General features: G+C 29.1%; 1 protein-coding gene across 1 annotated transcript; it reads right to left on the bottom strand.

Moving 5' to 3' along the window:
- Positions 1-10171: 10171 nt before the first annotated feature.
- On the bottom strand, positions 10172-12608 carry LOC114419554 (non-classical arabinogalactan protein 31-like). The gene is made up of 2 exons (XM_028385253.1): positions 11734-12608; positions 10172-10661 (listed from the first exon to the last, which is right to left on the bottom strand). The coding sequence occupies exons 1-2, from the start codon at positions 12254-12256 to the stop codon at positions 10372-10374; spliced, it is 813 nt and encodes a 270-aa protein (XP_028241054.1). The 5' UTR covers positions 12257-12608; the 3' UTR covers positions 10172-10371.
- Between the last annotated feature and the right edge of the window lie 5447 nt (positions 12609-18055).

The raw sequence follows: 18055 nt of genomic DNA, 5'->3' as shown, positions 1-18055 counted from the left end.
AATAAAAATTCTTGTGAGATAAAATTCATTATATAAGTATAATTAATTACAATATTATGTCTAATTCCTTATATGATCTTTAACCAACTTAATATATAATTTTAATCAAATATAGATGCTGTGGCTAATCCATAATTAATCAAAATCATAAAGATCACTTAGACATAAAAATTTATTATATGAGAATAAATAGTATTTTGCATTTCAAAATCAAGATACAATATAATTATGAATAAGATTCTCATATAATTTTATAATTGAAATATAATATTATGCATTTGATTTCATATATATATGCATAGAATAAAATGTTCTAGAATATATTCATGCATAAATTAAATCAAAATTCAAAAAACTGTAAAGCACAATGTGTATATAAGGTATTAAAAACGACAACATATCAAAAAAGCCTTACTAGTTTAGTGGTCCGCACATATATTAGTGTTCTCGGAGTCAAGGGTTCGACACCCAGCTAGCACAAAACGTAGGAGTTTTTGTCTTTTTTTTTTTTTTTTAAAACACTGTTCATCATCTTCAACCTTTAGCGGGTCAAACCCGACCCATACGCAGACCCGTTTGTTTTTCATTCATTCGGACACCATTTTTCACGATTCAAAAGCCAAAATTAAGGAAATCAAACAAAATACATATTTCTAATTTTATTTTTTAAGAAACAAGGCCCTTCATACCATAAACAAAATCAAATCGGAAAATACCGAAAAACGAAAATGGACAAGGCAGAGGCAATTCTTGCTCTGATACCAAATGTTAGAACAAATCTCTTTTAACCTGTGATATTACAAACTACAAAGAAACACAGGTTATTAATAAAATGCGGAAATTACAGATCAAATCATACCTCCAGCCATTCCTATGAAGAGTTTCTTGTTTTGGTTCTTCCAAGCTCTCTCTCTTTCTACTCTCTAGATGGTGTATAAGACTGAATTCGAAGGGAAGAGGTCAGGGACCAAATTCATGTGCTTATATAGGCATTCTACCATCAAGAATGTATTTACCAGCCATTACCACTCATTATTGGCTGTTACAATTCATTATTGGCCATTATCATCCATTAACAGCCATTCAATTTGGCTTTCAAAACTGATGAGCGTTACAAAATTTCAAAATGTTATGACCATGAATTATTACATGCAACTTTCATTTGGATTGTGAATAGAATTAACTTAATCCAAAGCTAATTCTAAAACTCAAACACGTTAGCTACAAAGATTTATTGCTGCATATATATTAATTTATTGCTGTGTAGTGCCACGTTAGCTAGAAAGGTTAATTGCTGCATACACACAAGTAAATCTATTCATGCAGGAAATTTTGTTGCAACTTTAGAGAGTGAGGAGGGATAAGATAATTACCAAATTATAGTCCATACAATGCGATTATCTCTTCAGAGTTCACAATCATATACTCGTATTATTCAGGTTTTGAGTCTTTTGACTGAGCCGGCGAAGTAAAAACGGTGGTCCAAGACAATCATATCTTAGTCTCGTGATGACTTTTCCTTTTCCTTTTACTCATAGGGATCACACAAAAGTAAACTTCATTAGAAGGGTCGCGAAATCTACAAGAGTAATGATTAGATTAAAAAAATGATTAATTCAAATAAAGTTTAATTTTGTAATTTTTGGAAATTCAGAGTTTGTTTGGTTTTAGTTGTCAAAATTGGTGCAGAATATTTAATAGTTTTATTGATAACTAATCTTCATTCGAGAATGATTAATCATGTTTTTTTTTATCTACAACATTCAAATCTGAAAGTTACTTAGAGAAAATCATTTGAACCAATCATTTGTTGGTTATTTATTAAATTTAATATGATGCTTTTTTTTAAAATAGAGATGTTTAAATTAATAAGTTTGAAAAATTGTTCCTTTTTTAAAAAAAAAAATCCAATTATACACATAAACACAAATATAAAATAAAATTAGGGTAGGAGTTTAAATTAATTTATTCAAACAAAATAATTTCATGCACAATTATTTAAAAAAAAAATCTAAAACATTTTGCATTAATTATGCATGAGTAAAAAAAATAATGGAATTAATTAGTTCGGCTCACATGTTATAAACTTTTTAATTACAATCAATACTTAAAGTTATGTTTGACGCGTTATTTTAGCAACTTTTTAACTTTTTATACTAATTAAAAAATTTATTTGAAATATTTACTAAAATTAGCAAACCCTCTTACTTGGTGAAAATAAATTGGGATTAGGTTAAGCTTTACAAATTTTTAATTTTACTTACTTTCAAGTCTAATACTTATATTTTACTTATTTACTTAATATAAGTTTTTTTTATAATCTTATCTGAGTTTTTAAGAGTTTAAAATTAGTTTGAAGTTTATTTTAAAACATATTTTGTAATAAGATATTTTATTTTAGGCTTAATCTCATTTTTGATCCATTATGTAACAAAATTGTTTTGCTTTAATATTTTAAGTGGTAAAAGTTTCATAAAAAATTAATAGAACAGTAATATTTTTAACAAAAAATTAAAAAAAATGACCAAAATGATATATTTTAAAAACATAAAAAATCAAAATAAAAAATTTTAAACTTAATATACCAAAGTGAAACAATTATAAAATGACAATGACATTAGGCCTTCAATTTATATTTTTGAAAAATTGTGGTGAGACGTTTTAAATATGTCTACAAACTTACTTGTAAATAACTTAATGGGTCTAAATTTATATATAAGCTGATGGACTTAAACCTTTAATCAAACTTAAAATTATACAATATGAAAATATTATAATAAAAATCAATTAATAATAAAAGTAACATTATTATTATATTATTACTTATCTATTTAAATAGACAAATAAGTCTGAAAGAGTTTTGAATAATCTAAAACTGTTTTTCTCAACTAAATATGCCTTAAAACAATCCAACTTAAGGTCACACATTCATAATGAGTGGTTTCATCTTTTACTCTCTTAATCCCTAATAATGATGTAGTACACATTTTAAAAAAATGTTTTCAAAAAGCTTACACTATATTTTTTTTCTCTTACTTTTTCCCCCTTTCCATAAATTCTTTTAAAAATTTGGTGTTACCGTCTTTTACCAATATGTAATTATCCGAAGTCGAAAAACCCAGTTTGTAATTGCAGTCATAAAAAGGGTTTGGATTGCAGGGAGGCCCACAACTAGTCATTTTCGTTAATAATTTAGTTACCTTTCAAGAATCCAAAGATTGATGAGGATCGAGGTAATTACGAGTTTGGGGGGACCCAAAGTACCCTATCCATATGATATATGTGTCTTAATGGAACAAATATTTTTTTAGTAGTATTAATATAAAGTTATCTTTGTCTAAAATAGGGATTAATTTTTGTTAAAGATCATAAATACATATAAGATGATGAATATTTTTCTTTTAATATAATCTATTTCATATCTAGAAAATCAATTAATATTTGAATTATGAATCACTTGATTAAACATAAATCCCTATCATTTGTGTTAAAAGCTTGGTTTAATGGAAGAAACTATAGCTTAAAGAAGGAGTGATTGGAGCACAATATTGAACATAAGTATGTGGGTATGTATCTCAGCGGAACAAATCATAGCTTAATATGCTTGTGCATTTTTTTGGTTAAAAATATGCTTGTGTTTGGTACAACAGAAATGAAGGAGGGAAACATGAAAAAAAAAAAAAGGAAAGGAGAGAAGCAAGGAAGGATGGGAAATGGAGAAGAGAAAAAAAAACCAATAATTTAACACTGTGGAAATAGAGAGTGAAGAAAAAAAAAAGCGAGTCTCACGATGATTTATTTTCCTTGCTCCACAAACGAAATTTTCTATAATAGGATGTTTCTTTTTTATGTAAAATATTCAATTATTTTTTGCTCTATTATCGAGTTTGATAATCAATTGTTTTAGATTCTCACACGCAAGACAATTGATTATCAAGTTTGATAATCAATTGTTTTAGATTCTCACACGCAAGTTTGATAATTATCAACTTAGTAATCAATTAAAAATTGTTTTTATCCTTTTTTTTATTTATTCCATTCATATTTTTTATTTATTTATCTCAAACTGAGCATTCTTGTTTTCATTCTATTTCTCATTTATTTTCATTACCTCTATTTATTTTTTTCTTATTTTCATTCATCTTATTTTATTATTTATTTTTTCTTTCTACCAAAACGCATCCTAAGAAATGAGTTATAGCAATTATACTATTGAACATGTTTTATTACAATTTATATTATTAGTTAAAATTTATTAGAAATTATAAATTCTAAATGAAATTTATTAAATAAGAATAAATATTAATAAAATTTAATATTTTTAATAAATTTTAATTAATAAAAAATTGTCTTAAAAAAATATATCAATGTGTTACTTACATTTTTCTATCAGTATTTATTTTTGAATGCCATAAGGTTGCATCATAGATATTGGACCTAATTATTTAAACTTATTTTTTAAAAAAATTGTTTTTAATAAATATATTTTTTATTTTGAAGTGTTTGTCTAAAATGTGTTTTTTTAAATATCTTTATTTTCTTTTTAAGAAGCAAAATCTTATTTACTTCTCAAATAAGCATTTTTATAAAAGAAAAATTAAGGGTTTATTATCTTTTTAGTTTTTAAACTTTTTATTTTTAGTCCTTGAATATTTCTTATTTATTTTAAGTCCTTTAAATTTTTTATCATCCTTATTAAAAAAATTTAACTTTTTTTTTCCTGCTCTTACTTTTAGTTTCTTAAAAAAAAATAAAAACTAAGTATGTAAAAAAAGTTCACGAACTAAAAGTAAAGACAGGAAAATAATTAAAAAACTAAAAAAATAATGGACTAAAAAAAAATTCTAAATAATTTAAGAACTAAAAAGATAATTTGCCTAAATTTAAACAAACGAATCCATTTGACGATGAAAATAGAGTGTCTCACGTAAATAATTAATAATTATTTACTCAATCTTACTTTTTTATCCAAATCTAAACAAAGGAAAGAAGTAATCCTTGACCTTTTTTCTCCGATTTTTCCATAAAGATTTTGCATGGGGAAAAAAGGATTTAATGGATAGCACTAAAAGGGAAAATAACAAACCTATTATTGTAGTTTGCATATTCTTATTCTGTATTTTATTAATCTTATACCTAAATTAGTTTTAAAGTTATTTAAAATCTATTAACATGTTTTTATGTTTTTTTCTTTGAGAAAACTAAACAAAAGAAGATAAATATTCCTTCTTTTTCCTTAAACAATAATATCAAATAAAGTTAATAGATCTTGAAAGTATTTCTTGTTTGTTTGAAATTTTCTCTGTATAATATCAAACTGAAAACTAAGGCAAATATAATGTTAGTTTTTTAATTTTTGTTAAAAATATTTTTATTTTAAACAATTAAGTGTACGTGTTTAATTTAGTTTATTTTTATTTTTCAACTTCCTTGAAGAACTTTTGATGAAAATAAAAATAAATTCAGTAAAAAATAAAGCAAATATGTTTTTTAAAATTAACCAATCTGAAAACTTTACCAAACTATATTTAGCACATTTTATTAAATATTTTAAATAATTTTAAAAATAAATATAAAATAAATTATAATTTTCAATGAAATATTTATTTATTTTGTAAAAAATATTTCATACTTTTTATTTATTTAAAGTCACTTGCCAGTCTTTTTTTGTTTTCAAATCCTAACAGAAAGCGAGTCATTGGACCAAATCAAAATTCTTTTATAAAAGCCATGTTTCATAACTCCAACAGAAATCATTACACCCATTACCATACATGTTTTGTCACTTAAAAAAATACCTGGCGTGATATGTAAGATAATAATGACTAATGATACATGGAGAGGAAAGGAATAAAATTCTCTCTAATCCTTGAAATAAGAAAAATATATTAAAAATTTATTGTCAAATTTAACTAAATCTGCTTGTGATAATAATTAATATTTTTATTTATAAAATAATATTTCTTCAAACAAATAAAATTCTCAAAATTATTATGTAATTAAAAATGCATTTTTTATAATAATTGACTCACTTCTAATTAGTCGAGAATGGAAAAATCTTTACATATATTAAAATTAAATTTATTATATATAATATGAAACAGAAAGATAACCTATTATGGTAAGCTTTGTGAGGGGTTTACACTTTAGATTTTAATATTTTTCGTCATTTTATAAAAGAAACAAATAATAATATTGAGTAAACCAACTTCAAAATTGTGACTTGTTATCACTTTATTATTCTTTAGAATTAAATAAATTTAAAAAAGTCTTTGAAATTGTAGTTTGTCATCCATGTTAGATAAGTCATTACGTGACCTTTGTTTTCCTTAGTAAAAGTGTCTACACATGACACGTGAGACACATATATGACACACTTGTATGACACATAGACAATCTGATTATAAGACTAAAATGAAAATATATTACATTTTGGTATTTATGACAGTAAATCTCATTCAAATCTCTAAAATTATAATGTGATGTTGGTTTAGTTTCTAAAATTATAACGTAATATTAATTTAATCCTTAACATGAACGAAATTAAAAAACTTTAGTGACTTTTATTATCTTCTCTATAATCTTGCAAGATGTCTTTATTTATAATCTTGCAAGGATTTATTCAATCCAGTTTTCTATACTTTATTTAGTTGCACCATCTTCCTGTATAATACATTGCAACATCTTGGTCAGGACAAAGAATAACCTACTCACAGTCTTGTATTAGGTCATTCCCAACTCAAATGTCAAACACAATGTATTTCTTTCATCAAAATATTGTTTTTTGCTATCTAAAGCAAGTTCAGAACCCTATGTCGTCCATTAATGCTTTACAAGTAGAGGCTTTTGAGAATAATTTTTTTTATTAAGGACTAAAGTTACATCTTGTTACAATTTTAAGAACTCGTACAATGGTTTACCATCGGAAATACCAAGATACAATTTTAGTCTTTAAAATTAACGAAATCAAAAAGACCTTGAAACTTGCCATTCACATGAATCCACTTGTTATAAGAGACCTTCATTTTCTTTAATAGAAGTGCTTACAAGACTTGTTAAGTGTTACGGGACACAACCATATAAAATTGTCACAATTTCAAGAGCTAGAAAATTGTTTATTGTAAAACATTACTTGAAGATCCAAGTCCCAAAGTGAAAGGGTTAAAAATGTCATGATAATCGTTAAGAAGACAAGTTGAAAATTCAAGCTCTATAGAAATAAGGCAAGTTGGTCATGACAATAGTCAAAATATGTGAAATTGTGAATAAGAAAATTAATTTTCAGATAAATGACTATTTTAATTTTTGAATATGTAAATCAGTCACAATTTAGATCTTGAAAGAATAAATATTTTAATTTAGTTCCTAAATGCATATAATAGTTAATCTTATTAATTTCAGGAGGACATAATGTTTAAAAATCAATTTAAAATATTAGATTATATTTTTTAATGATAAATTTAACATGAAGATTTTTTAAGTTTAGGTTTGCCCTGTGACACCCTCTACCCCTCACATATATATTAATAAAGGAATAAAAATTCAAATATTAATTAAAAGTATTTTTAAAACATTTTTAAATACAAGCTTTTCAAATGGGTAAAAGGCTCACATTCACTTTCTTCTACATCATATTCAAACTTGTCCAAATAAATAATAAAGTCATCTCGACTCAAAGAAAATCATATAAGTCTCATACAATTAATATAGAACCTATATCCTAATGTCACATCCTATCAGAGCGTGGTGTTCCCGTGTCCTCTAGCATGAGGTTCTTCATAGTCATCCACCTATTCATCTGCTCCCCCGAACACAAGTTCAAGATCATCACAGGATCCAAACACAACAACACACAGGGAGTGAGTTATCACATTCCTAGCTAATAGAGAAACAAGACAATTAAATATACATATTATATAAATGAGATACCACTTGCTTAAACATAGCTCACATAACTTCACCACTTCATCATTCAAAATTCACTTTTCAATTATCAATCACATTACACAAGAATCCCACACTTCGATCAAGATATAATAACACATCAATTAGCAAGCATATGCAATAGTTATGCTAAGACTCAATCCTATATGCAATGTGGTACCATGTCAGTGAAAAACCACCCTGGGGCGCTTAGGAGTACATAACAAGACACACCACACAATGGGTTTGTCAGGTCACTCTCACTAAGTAAGATCATAGGGAGATCAGTCAGGGTCACGATGTTTTGCGAGAATGCTCCAACCATATGAGATCAGCATAGGCTTAAAGGAGCACTCAAACCCGGTGACCCCCAAGGCCTACACTCCGAAGAGTCCGTCAGGGCCTCTCCCTCCTGATTCAGGTCCAACCCCTAAAATAATTTTTGCATGCAGACACTGCTCATGAATTATACAATACCCACGACCTTACACTCGTGTTTTAAACACGTTCAACACAATCGCACTATGATTTAACACTGGCTCCTAAATAGGAAACCTACATTTTCTCTTTAACACTGCGCATCAACGCTTTTCTCAAGATAACACTGGTCGGGTTATTGTACAATTCATAGCTTACAACACAAGTAATTTCACATCAAGTGTTAACTACACACTTATCCACAACTAGAACTCATTCACAATTTTACTTCTCATAGTGTGACAATCCACCATCACATGTTTACACGTATCTCACAAATTAACACATGTTCAACTTTACACTTATACTCAATCTCAATAACAATATTATAATCTCAAAGCAACATATTCTTCTACAATTCATCACATACTCACAATTTGAATCATCATTTCATATCCTCAATATAACAATTTATATAAAACACTATCACAACATTAGGACTAAAACCCCTTAACTAATATTACACAATTATATCAAAATCATAGGTCGAAATATACAAATATCAAGAGCACAATTTATCGACATCAATATTTTATTTATAATCATAAAGGAAAAATTACAATTTAATAAACATCTCAAAATAAAACCCCAATTTAATTCTCTAAGGATCCCTACACATGTTCTCACTAATCCCCAACTGTGAATAACTCATCCCTTACCTCTGAGCGGACTCACGTGTCTTCAGTCAGGGATAGCAACATCTCTAGCGGTTCCCTGAAATTCTTTCAGTTATTTCTCCGACTGCTCCGATAGAATTCCCAAACGTCAGAGAGACAGAGAAGAGATTGAAACCTCCACTTATACTGTCTTCATGCGATTCCTTTTTCTCCCTCCACGAATATTATCTCGCAAATCCCAACGGTGGAAGCGTGCGGAATTGAATTTCGAACAACCTATCCAAATTTCACAATAATCCAACGGTTAACGAAACCGGGATCGTAGTTTTACCAAGACAGCTCTGGGTTTCTGCGGGAAAGAAAAAGGCTACAATGCGAAGGGTGTTTCTCTCAGTTCAGACATGATATCGAAATTCCCAACGGTGAGAATGCTCGGAATTGTGTTGCGAACATGATACTCAAATTTCACGACGATCCAACGGTGAACGGGTTCGAGATCGTCGTTTTTCTAAGACTGATTTGGTGGGCTGCGAGAAAAAGAAAGAGTTTTGAAATGAGAAGGGGAAAAACGAAAATGAGGCCAAAAGGAGGCAGCTGACTTAACATAACTATTTATAGCTAGAGTACTCAGCCTATTATTTGCTCTATATTTATTTATTTATTTATTTATTTTACTAAAAAGCTTTTAAAATTTATTTACGAAAAATTGAAATGTTACATGTCCAGCTCAATATCTTAAAGAATAACAAAATTCTTCATTCGAATATTTAATAAAAACTATATACCAAAAACTCAAACCTAAGATTTTGTCGAAACAATCCTACATGAATTAATCCGTGTGATGGATGGTATTTTCACTCCCTCTTCGCAATTCTTTAAAATAAGCCCACTATATTATTTGATTATTAAACGGCCGTAAACACCGCGGCTTTAGGTTTTGACCTAAAAGATTATTAATAATTCATATTTTATGCAAATGGAGTTATAAAAAATATTAATTAATTTGATTATGTTATTTAAGAAGCAATTTTCTTACTGAGAGAAGCTTCTCCGTTTTATGTCATTTTCCTCATTCGTACGTTGCTAAGCATGCTACAAGAACCTTGGAGGATTCAAGACTACATAAAAAACAAGAAAGTGGAAACGGCAAAAAATAAACTAAAAGCCATACTTGAACTATCCACTGTTTATTGTATATGATCAATTCAAGCTCAGAGCTACAAAAAGGAAAACACATTAAACTAAAAATGAAGACAACAAAACAAAACAAGGCCATAAAGCAAATAAAGGCAACATAGCTCTATATAACTTAAATATCATTATCATATTATATATCCATAATAATTTCTTCATTTTAATGGCAATTGGGCTCAAATGCAAGAGGCCCAACAGTGTAGAGCACAAAGGGAAGCTTCTTGGACAAGAAAGGCTTCTCGGGCCTGAGAAGAGCACCGGTAACACCACCATGGAGATTTGAGGCCTTAAGCCCATAGGGTGCACTGACCAAAACCACGTTGCACTTGTGGGCCCCGTATGTGGTTATGCTCTTTGGTGCTCCGATGTAGAAGTAGCCGTTCTTGTCGGTTTTGCTCGTTTGGACCAGCTTGTACTTGGTGTTGTTGCATTCGAGCTTCACAACGGCACCTGCACCACAGTTATTGTTGCATTTGTCGTTTAGCAGCAAGGGTGGAAAAAAGTCACTTCACAAGGGGTGAAAAAAGTAAAAAAGACTCGCAACAAACAATGTCCCATACTCAGTAACCGTGCAAGCTTGAGTAAAACGACAAGCCAACTTTCCCATAAAGCTTTTGCTGTTTTGCAAATAAAGTAATCATACTCAATGTATCTACACTTTTTTAAGGCTTAATTGATATCTATCATTTTTCTTTTATCTTTTTTATGTCACTATCATAATATTTATATTAATATTTTATTTTTTTTTACTGGGTGTATAATAACACATTGAATAAAGTGACATAAAGAGAGTAATAGAAAAAATTATGAATATTAGTTAGAAGTTCAAAAAATATAAGTGTATTTGTTTCATTACTCATTCTTTTTCTTTGCAATACTACTCCCCCCTTTCTCTCTGAGACACACACACAGGTTTATTTTGCTTTACTATGCGTAATTAATTAAGCTAGCTAAATTATTTTGAAAAACATACTCATTAGTCTGCGTTTTCATGAGAACTTTTTATAAAACTTCCTTTCCTAAAATCATGCTACTACTACCCCACAAGGAAAAGAGTAAACGGAAAATAAAATATTACAAGGCATGGACATGATTATTATTCTCATATGGAAAACGACGTGCCAAAATAAGAAAAAGGAATAGGTCTACGTACATGCTGTGCCCGGCGCTATCCATGAAAAGTTTCAGGAAAAAAAAAGTGAAATAAAACTCAAATGAAAGTGAAAAAGGAGCTTGGCATTATCTACTTAGTGTAGCAAAGTAGCGAGGCATTAGATGAAGGCAAAAAATGTAAAAGAAAATAAAATAAAAAATTACATGACAGTGACCAGATCTGGAAAAACAAGAACAACATTTGCAAGGCATTTTTTTTAAGTACGTGGGAAGTAAAAACATGTACTTGGATCGAACAGCATGCAGTTAATTAGAGAATAAGCTTAAAAACATGTTCTTTTTATGTTGTCTTTGCAGCAAAGAGAGAAAAGAAGGTTAAGGCATAGTAGTTAGTTGAGACAAAACTAACCAAGTAGTGGTGTGGCTCCCAAGAGGGTGTCAACCCCAGCATACTTGCAGGATTTAACATAGACAACTCCTTGAACTGCGACATAGCTTCTAGGGAAAGGGTGCACCGGAGCCGGAGGATTGAGAGGAGGGTGAACCGGAACAGGAGGTTTAACTGGAGGATTGAGAGGAGGGTGAACCGGAACAGGAGGTTTAACTGGAGGGTTAAGAGGAGGGTGAACAGGAGCAGAAGGGTGATGGTGATGGTGATGAGTAGGAGACTTAGCAGGGGCAGGGGTAGGAGGGTAATTGTGGTGGGTAGGAGGAGAAGGTGGATGAACAGGTGCAGGTGCTGGTGCTGGAGGGTGGTGGTGGTGGTGGTGGTGGGGGTGAGGAGCACTTGCTGGTGGGTGAAGAGGTGCTTGTGTGGGAGAGTGAGGGTGAGGGTAAGAAGGTGGAAGAGTTTCAAGCTCTTCAGCAACCACACTACTACTCACTGCTAGGAGCAGGAAAAGCGGCACTGATGCCAACAAGGCTTTAGCCATTGCTCCAAGCAAGTGAAGGAGAGAGAGAGAGAGAGAGAGAGAGAGAGGAAAGTTGTGTTGGTATTATGTGAGTATGGCAGGGGTTGGATTTATAGGGGCTGATGCCGGGATTCTCTGCGGTTTTTGTTCATATCTAAACAAAAAATTTGAAAGAAAGAAAGAAAAGTGTTTGCTTATTAGAGTAACCAGTGCTAGCTAGCTTAGCTTTGCATGATGGGATGGGAGTGGAAAACTAGGGAAAATGGCAATGTGAGGAAGGTACATTTGAAAATCAGAGATCCCAGCCTCACTTAATTGGATCTCTGAGTCTGTGATACTTCACCACTACTCTACTACTGATGTAACATAATTGCTACTAGGGTAGTGCGTAGTATTCTTCTGTCTTAAATATGACAGAGGAACAAAAACTTATTCTTTCTAACTAAAAATATTTAATTAATCATATTTAATTATTTAATTTTAATTTAAAAGTTAAAAAATTAATTTATTCTTTCTTAAAGTTTGTTATTAGAAATAAAAAAATCATTAGAATCAATATTTAATTAAATGAAAAATATTTTAAAGATAATAAATTAAATAAAATAAAATAAATTATTTTATAAATAATATTTTTTATATATTTAAAACAGGAAGAAGAATATTATTGATGTGACAAACTATTAACAGAATAAAATATAAAATAAAATAAATTAAAGTCAAAATGTAAAATTAAAATAAAGTGTAAAAATATAAATTATTCCTCGTTTCCTAATACTTTATTTTTTTTAAAGAATTTTTTTTCACCCCAACCAAACATAACTAAATACGAATTTATAGCATATTACTAGGGTAGTATATGAATTTCTTTAAAGTGTGAAACTTATAATTTAGGAAAAACCTAATAAATTTTGAACGGTAAATAAAAGTTTTTATTAAAAATTATCAGAAAAAATATGTTGATAATATTAAGTGTTATACTAGTATCTGTAAAAGTTTGGTAGTCAATTTTTCACACTTGTGTAAAGTTTGACTATCTTTAATCAATAAAATTTGTTTGAGACAAATTATTAACAAGATTGATTCTCTAAAAGAATTTTTGGACTTTAAAAAAGTAAAATATTTTAATTTTAATTCTTTCATGAAATTTATTTATTTATAAAAGTAGTAACAAAGCCCCTTTTAGTATGAAATTGTGTGATTATAAGAATTATAATTAAGAATACGCAAATGGCAGAATCAATGCACATGCATAGGTGCCTGTTATTCGATAGTATTTAGAATTTTGCACTTCTTACGAGGCTTATGTAGAAGTTTCTAAGAACTTCCAAAATAGTTTTATGTTTTTTATTGAATAGATCTCATTTTTTTAAAGTTTCATTTTAGTTTTTTATATTTTTTAAGTTTTATTTTGATATTTCATATTTTTAAAATTTTTATTTTAATATATTAAGTTTTAAAATTTTTATTTTATTTTTTTATATTTTTAAAAGTTTTATTTTGATCATTTTTTTCTTATTTTAGTTAAAGGGTGTTGTTAACTTTAAATTTTAAAATAATCAATTTAAAGTAGTGACGACTAAATCATCGTTATCTTTTGAAAATGTATTCAACCAACTGTTTATAACATAAGTAATGCAACTATTATATGCTTAGATCTACAACCTCTACTATGCCACAACCATCTTTAACAAACAAATTAGATTAACAATTTTTATCCACCTAACAATACAATTGTGTCATCCTATAAATACACTGTGACTTAGCATCAACATAGATAATAAAAAATATTGGATCCCGACAATGATGAAAAGCTTCAAATTTGACTTCGTGATGGTGATTTTGGGTCTTGCTTCGATTTTAGCCACCATTACTTTAAATGAATTATTTAAAAATTAACAAAACATCAACGTTTGCTAAAGAAAATTAGAAGAAATAACCAAAATGAAATCTTAAAAAACATAAAAGATCAATGTAATTTTTGAAAATATAAAGGATCAAAATAAAACATTTAAAACTAAATGTATCAAAATGAAACTTTTTTATTACTACTAATCGCAAATAATTTGGTTTGAATTTCTGATATGACATTTATTAGGAAAGAAAACAGAAATGACTTCAAAAAAAAAACCCATGAAAAGGTCAAATTTGAAATAGGAAACAAGTGGCATGCATGGAATGATGGAGTACTCACTAGTATATTTAAAGTAATTTTCTAATACTACTTTTGATTCTATGATATAAAAAAAAACAAGTTTTTAATTTGTTAACATTAATAAAAATGGTTAGATTGATTAATTTATAATAAATTTTAATTTCATTTCAAAATTATTTATAACATTAATGGTATGTTTGGTTGTGGAGAAGTATAAGAGAAAAGGAGAGAAATTTTTAAAATTTTGGTGTGTCTTTGACACCTCTTTTTCTCTATTAACTTAAATATTTATTCTCAATTCTATTTCATTCTTTCATCTTCTCTCCAACCAAATCACCCATAAATGGTCTAAGATGTGATTATTTTTAAAAGTGATTTTTCAACCAATGAATGCACCTTATTTTGTTGATAACTCAATAAATGCAATTCACTTTTATGAAAAAATAACTATATATCATTAATAGACCTCACAATTAGGAGTAAAAAAGAAATTTAGCAATAACATAGTCCTATGTTTTTTTATGATTAGGACAAAAAAATGTTACTTTTTATTTCTTATATATAAAACCAAAATTAGTGTTAGATAGAAAATTAGACTCCTGTAACTTTTAAGTAATAAAAAAATATAGGTTAAATTATAGTTTTTTTTTGTTTTAATTATTAATGTGTTTTTATTCTTTTTTCAGTGATTTTACTTCTTAAATTTTAAAAAATTCATGATTTTGGTTTAATCTTTAATTTTGTATATGTTTAATTTTCTATTTTAACTAATTAAATTATTTGTAAATGCTAAATACCATCTATGATTTTATTTATAAGAAATACTTACAGCATTAAACTGTTTAAGAGGTAGTTATTGTTAGAGCCAACTAATAATCTAAAAATAGGGATTTGAATAGACTCCTAAAATTTTTACCATTTCTTCTTTTTAATCAATTAAAACATATGTACGCCCCTTTTTGTGAATCAAAGTTTTCTTTAAAAAAATTGCTTCTTAGATAAAGTTTATGAACAAAGACAATCAATTTACACAAAAACCTTGAAAATAAGAATTTGAATCAAAAATAATTTTCAATTTCAATTATCAATATTGATTACAAAACCAATAATATAAAAGGAAAAATTAAAGACAAGATTTATATTGGTCTAGTCCTCAAGAGGACCTATTTCCAATTATACCCAACAATCCTAGTTGGATATTTTCACTATGAATTTCAATGTATTACAAACACTATGTACATACAAAAAATTCAAAAACTTCCTTCCAATTTGAACCCTACAAGTGGAGAACACTAAGAGATGAAGCCCTATCAACTTTATGCTTGGTAACCCTAACCAAGACCAACCTTGAAGAAAGAAAACAATTAAAGGATATAATACACCTAATAATGCATATTAAAACTCTTCAAGCTTTAACCATGATGATCAATCCATGATAATGATTACATGATCTTTAGGCATCTTTGTCTCACTTGAGAAATGCAAAAAGTTCTCCTTTGTTGACTCTTGAAAGTGATTTCACAAAATATGATATCAAAAAGAGTCACAAGAGAGAAATAACAAGATAGAGTATTCTAACTAATAAAATCGCTATAATTGCTTGCCAAATACTGTAATTGATATTTCGATCAAATGCTTTTTGTTTTGCATTCAGAATCGTGGTAATAAATTACACTAACTCGTAATCGATTATCTCGATCAACAAAGAGCATACACAATTGTTTAGAAGCAGTCGTAATAGATTATGAAAGTTGGTAATCAAATATTTAAACTTTTAGAGAGCTTAAGTTTTTCAGAAGCAATGTAATTTATTACAAAAAAAAAGGTAATTGATTATCTCAATGTATTGGGTCTTCCTTCTTTTTGAAACAAGCATAATAATTGATAGCGATATGTTGTGATCAATTATCCTAATGGTGCGTGACTGTGACACCCTTTATCCCATACATATATGTACTAATAATAAACGGAAAAGAAATCAGAATTAATTAAAAATTATTAAAATACATTTAAATATAAGCCTTTCAAAAGGGTAAAAGGCTCACATTCACTTTTTTTGCATCATAATAAAACTTGTCCAAATAAATAATAAAATCATCTTGGCTCAAACAAGGTCGTCCAAGACTTCATGCAATTAATATAGAAACTTATACCCCAATGTCACATCCTATTAGAGCATTGTGTTCCTGCATCCTCTAGCATGAGATTCTTCATTGTCATTCACGTAATCATATGCTCCCACGAACACAAAGTTCGAGATCATCACAAGATCCAAACACAAATAACACACGGGGAGTGAGTTATCACATTCTCAGCTAATAGAGAGAAACAAGACAACATGCAGATATACATATCATATAAACAAAATATAACTTACTTAAACATAGCTCACGTCATTCCATTACTTTGTTGCGTAACATCACATCACAATACAACACATCTCATTCATTTTCACATCATTATGTACTCAAGGATCAAAACATAATATCACTAAATCAATCAATATCGATCAATATACAAGTGTTATGCAATATATACACTAAGACTCAATCCTATATGCAAATGTGGTACCATGTCAGTGAAAAACCTCGTCAGGCGCTTAGAAGTACATGACAAGACAAATCACGCAATAGTAAGTCAGGTCACTCTCACTAGGTAAAATCATAGGGAGACCAGTCGGGATTACACTGTTTTGCAAGAATGCTCCAACCATGTGAGATCGACACAGACTTAAAGGAGCACTCAAACCGGGTGTACTTACCTCTAAGGCTTACACTCCGAAGAGTTCATCAGGGCCTCTCCCTCCTGATTCAAGTCCAACCAGAAAAATATTTTAGCATGCAAACTCTATCTATGAATTGTACAATATACATGACTCCGCAATTATTCTCAAAATAATTTTATCTCGTCGCACTTGTGATTAAACTCGTCAGGTCCCCTCAGTGGTTCCCTTCACAATACTCATCGCGCATTAACTCATCGCCCTTAAAGGGTCTTATAGTCCTGTGATTGTACTACAATTCATAGCTCACAACTCAATGCACACACACATATATATTACAAGTCAATACATACTCAATTTATCACATACACTCGGTCTCAATCACAATGGAATAATCTCAATTAAACATGTTATCACACCTCATAAATCATATACACTTTACCTATGAACTATGCAACACACACGACTCCGCAATTATTCTCAAAATAATTTTATCTCGTCGCACTTGTGATTAAACTCGTCAGGTCCCCTCAGTGGTTCCCTTCACAATACTCATCGCGCATTAACTCATCACCCTTAAAGGGTCTTATAGTCGTGTGATTGTACTACAATTCATAGCTCACAACTCAATGCACACAACATCTCAATGCACACACACATATATATTACAAGTCAATACATACTCAATTTATCACATACACTCGGTCTCAATCACAATGGAATAATCTCAATTAAACACGTTATCATACCTCATAAATCATATACACTTTACCTATGAACTATGAAACACACACGACTCTTCAATTGTTCTCAAAATAATTTTATCTCGTCGCACTTGTGATTAAACTCGTTGGGTCCCCACAGTGGATCCCATCACAATACTCGTCGTGCAAAAACTCATCGTCTTTAAAGGATCTTACAATTGTATGATTGCACAGTTCATAGC

Source organism: Glycine soja, chromosome 7 (genome assembly GCF_004193775.1).
Source record: "Glycine soja cultivar W05 chromosome 7, ASM419377v2, whole genome shotgun sequence".
In the NCBI taxonomy this organism is placed as follows: Eukaryota; Viridiplantae; Streptophyta; class Magnoliopsida; order Fabales; family Fabaceae; genus Glycine; species Glycine soja.
This window is presented reverse-complemented; position numbering and strand designations above follow the sequence as displayed.

Bases quoted from the DNA above. Each gene is read 5' to 3' on its own strand.
- LOC114419554 (XM_028385253.1), bottom strand. From the start codon at position 12,256: ATGGCTAAAGCCTTGTTGGCATCAGTGCCGCTTTTCCTGCTCCTAGCA. The intron at 10,662-11,733 runs GTTAGTTTTGTC...ACTGTGGTGCAG, and splicing joins GGGAGCCACACCACTACTTG to GTGCCGTTGTGAAGCTCGAA.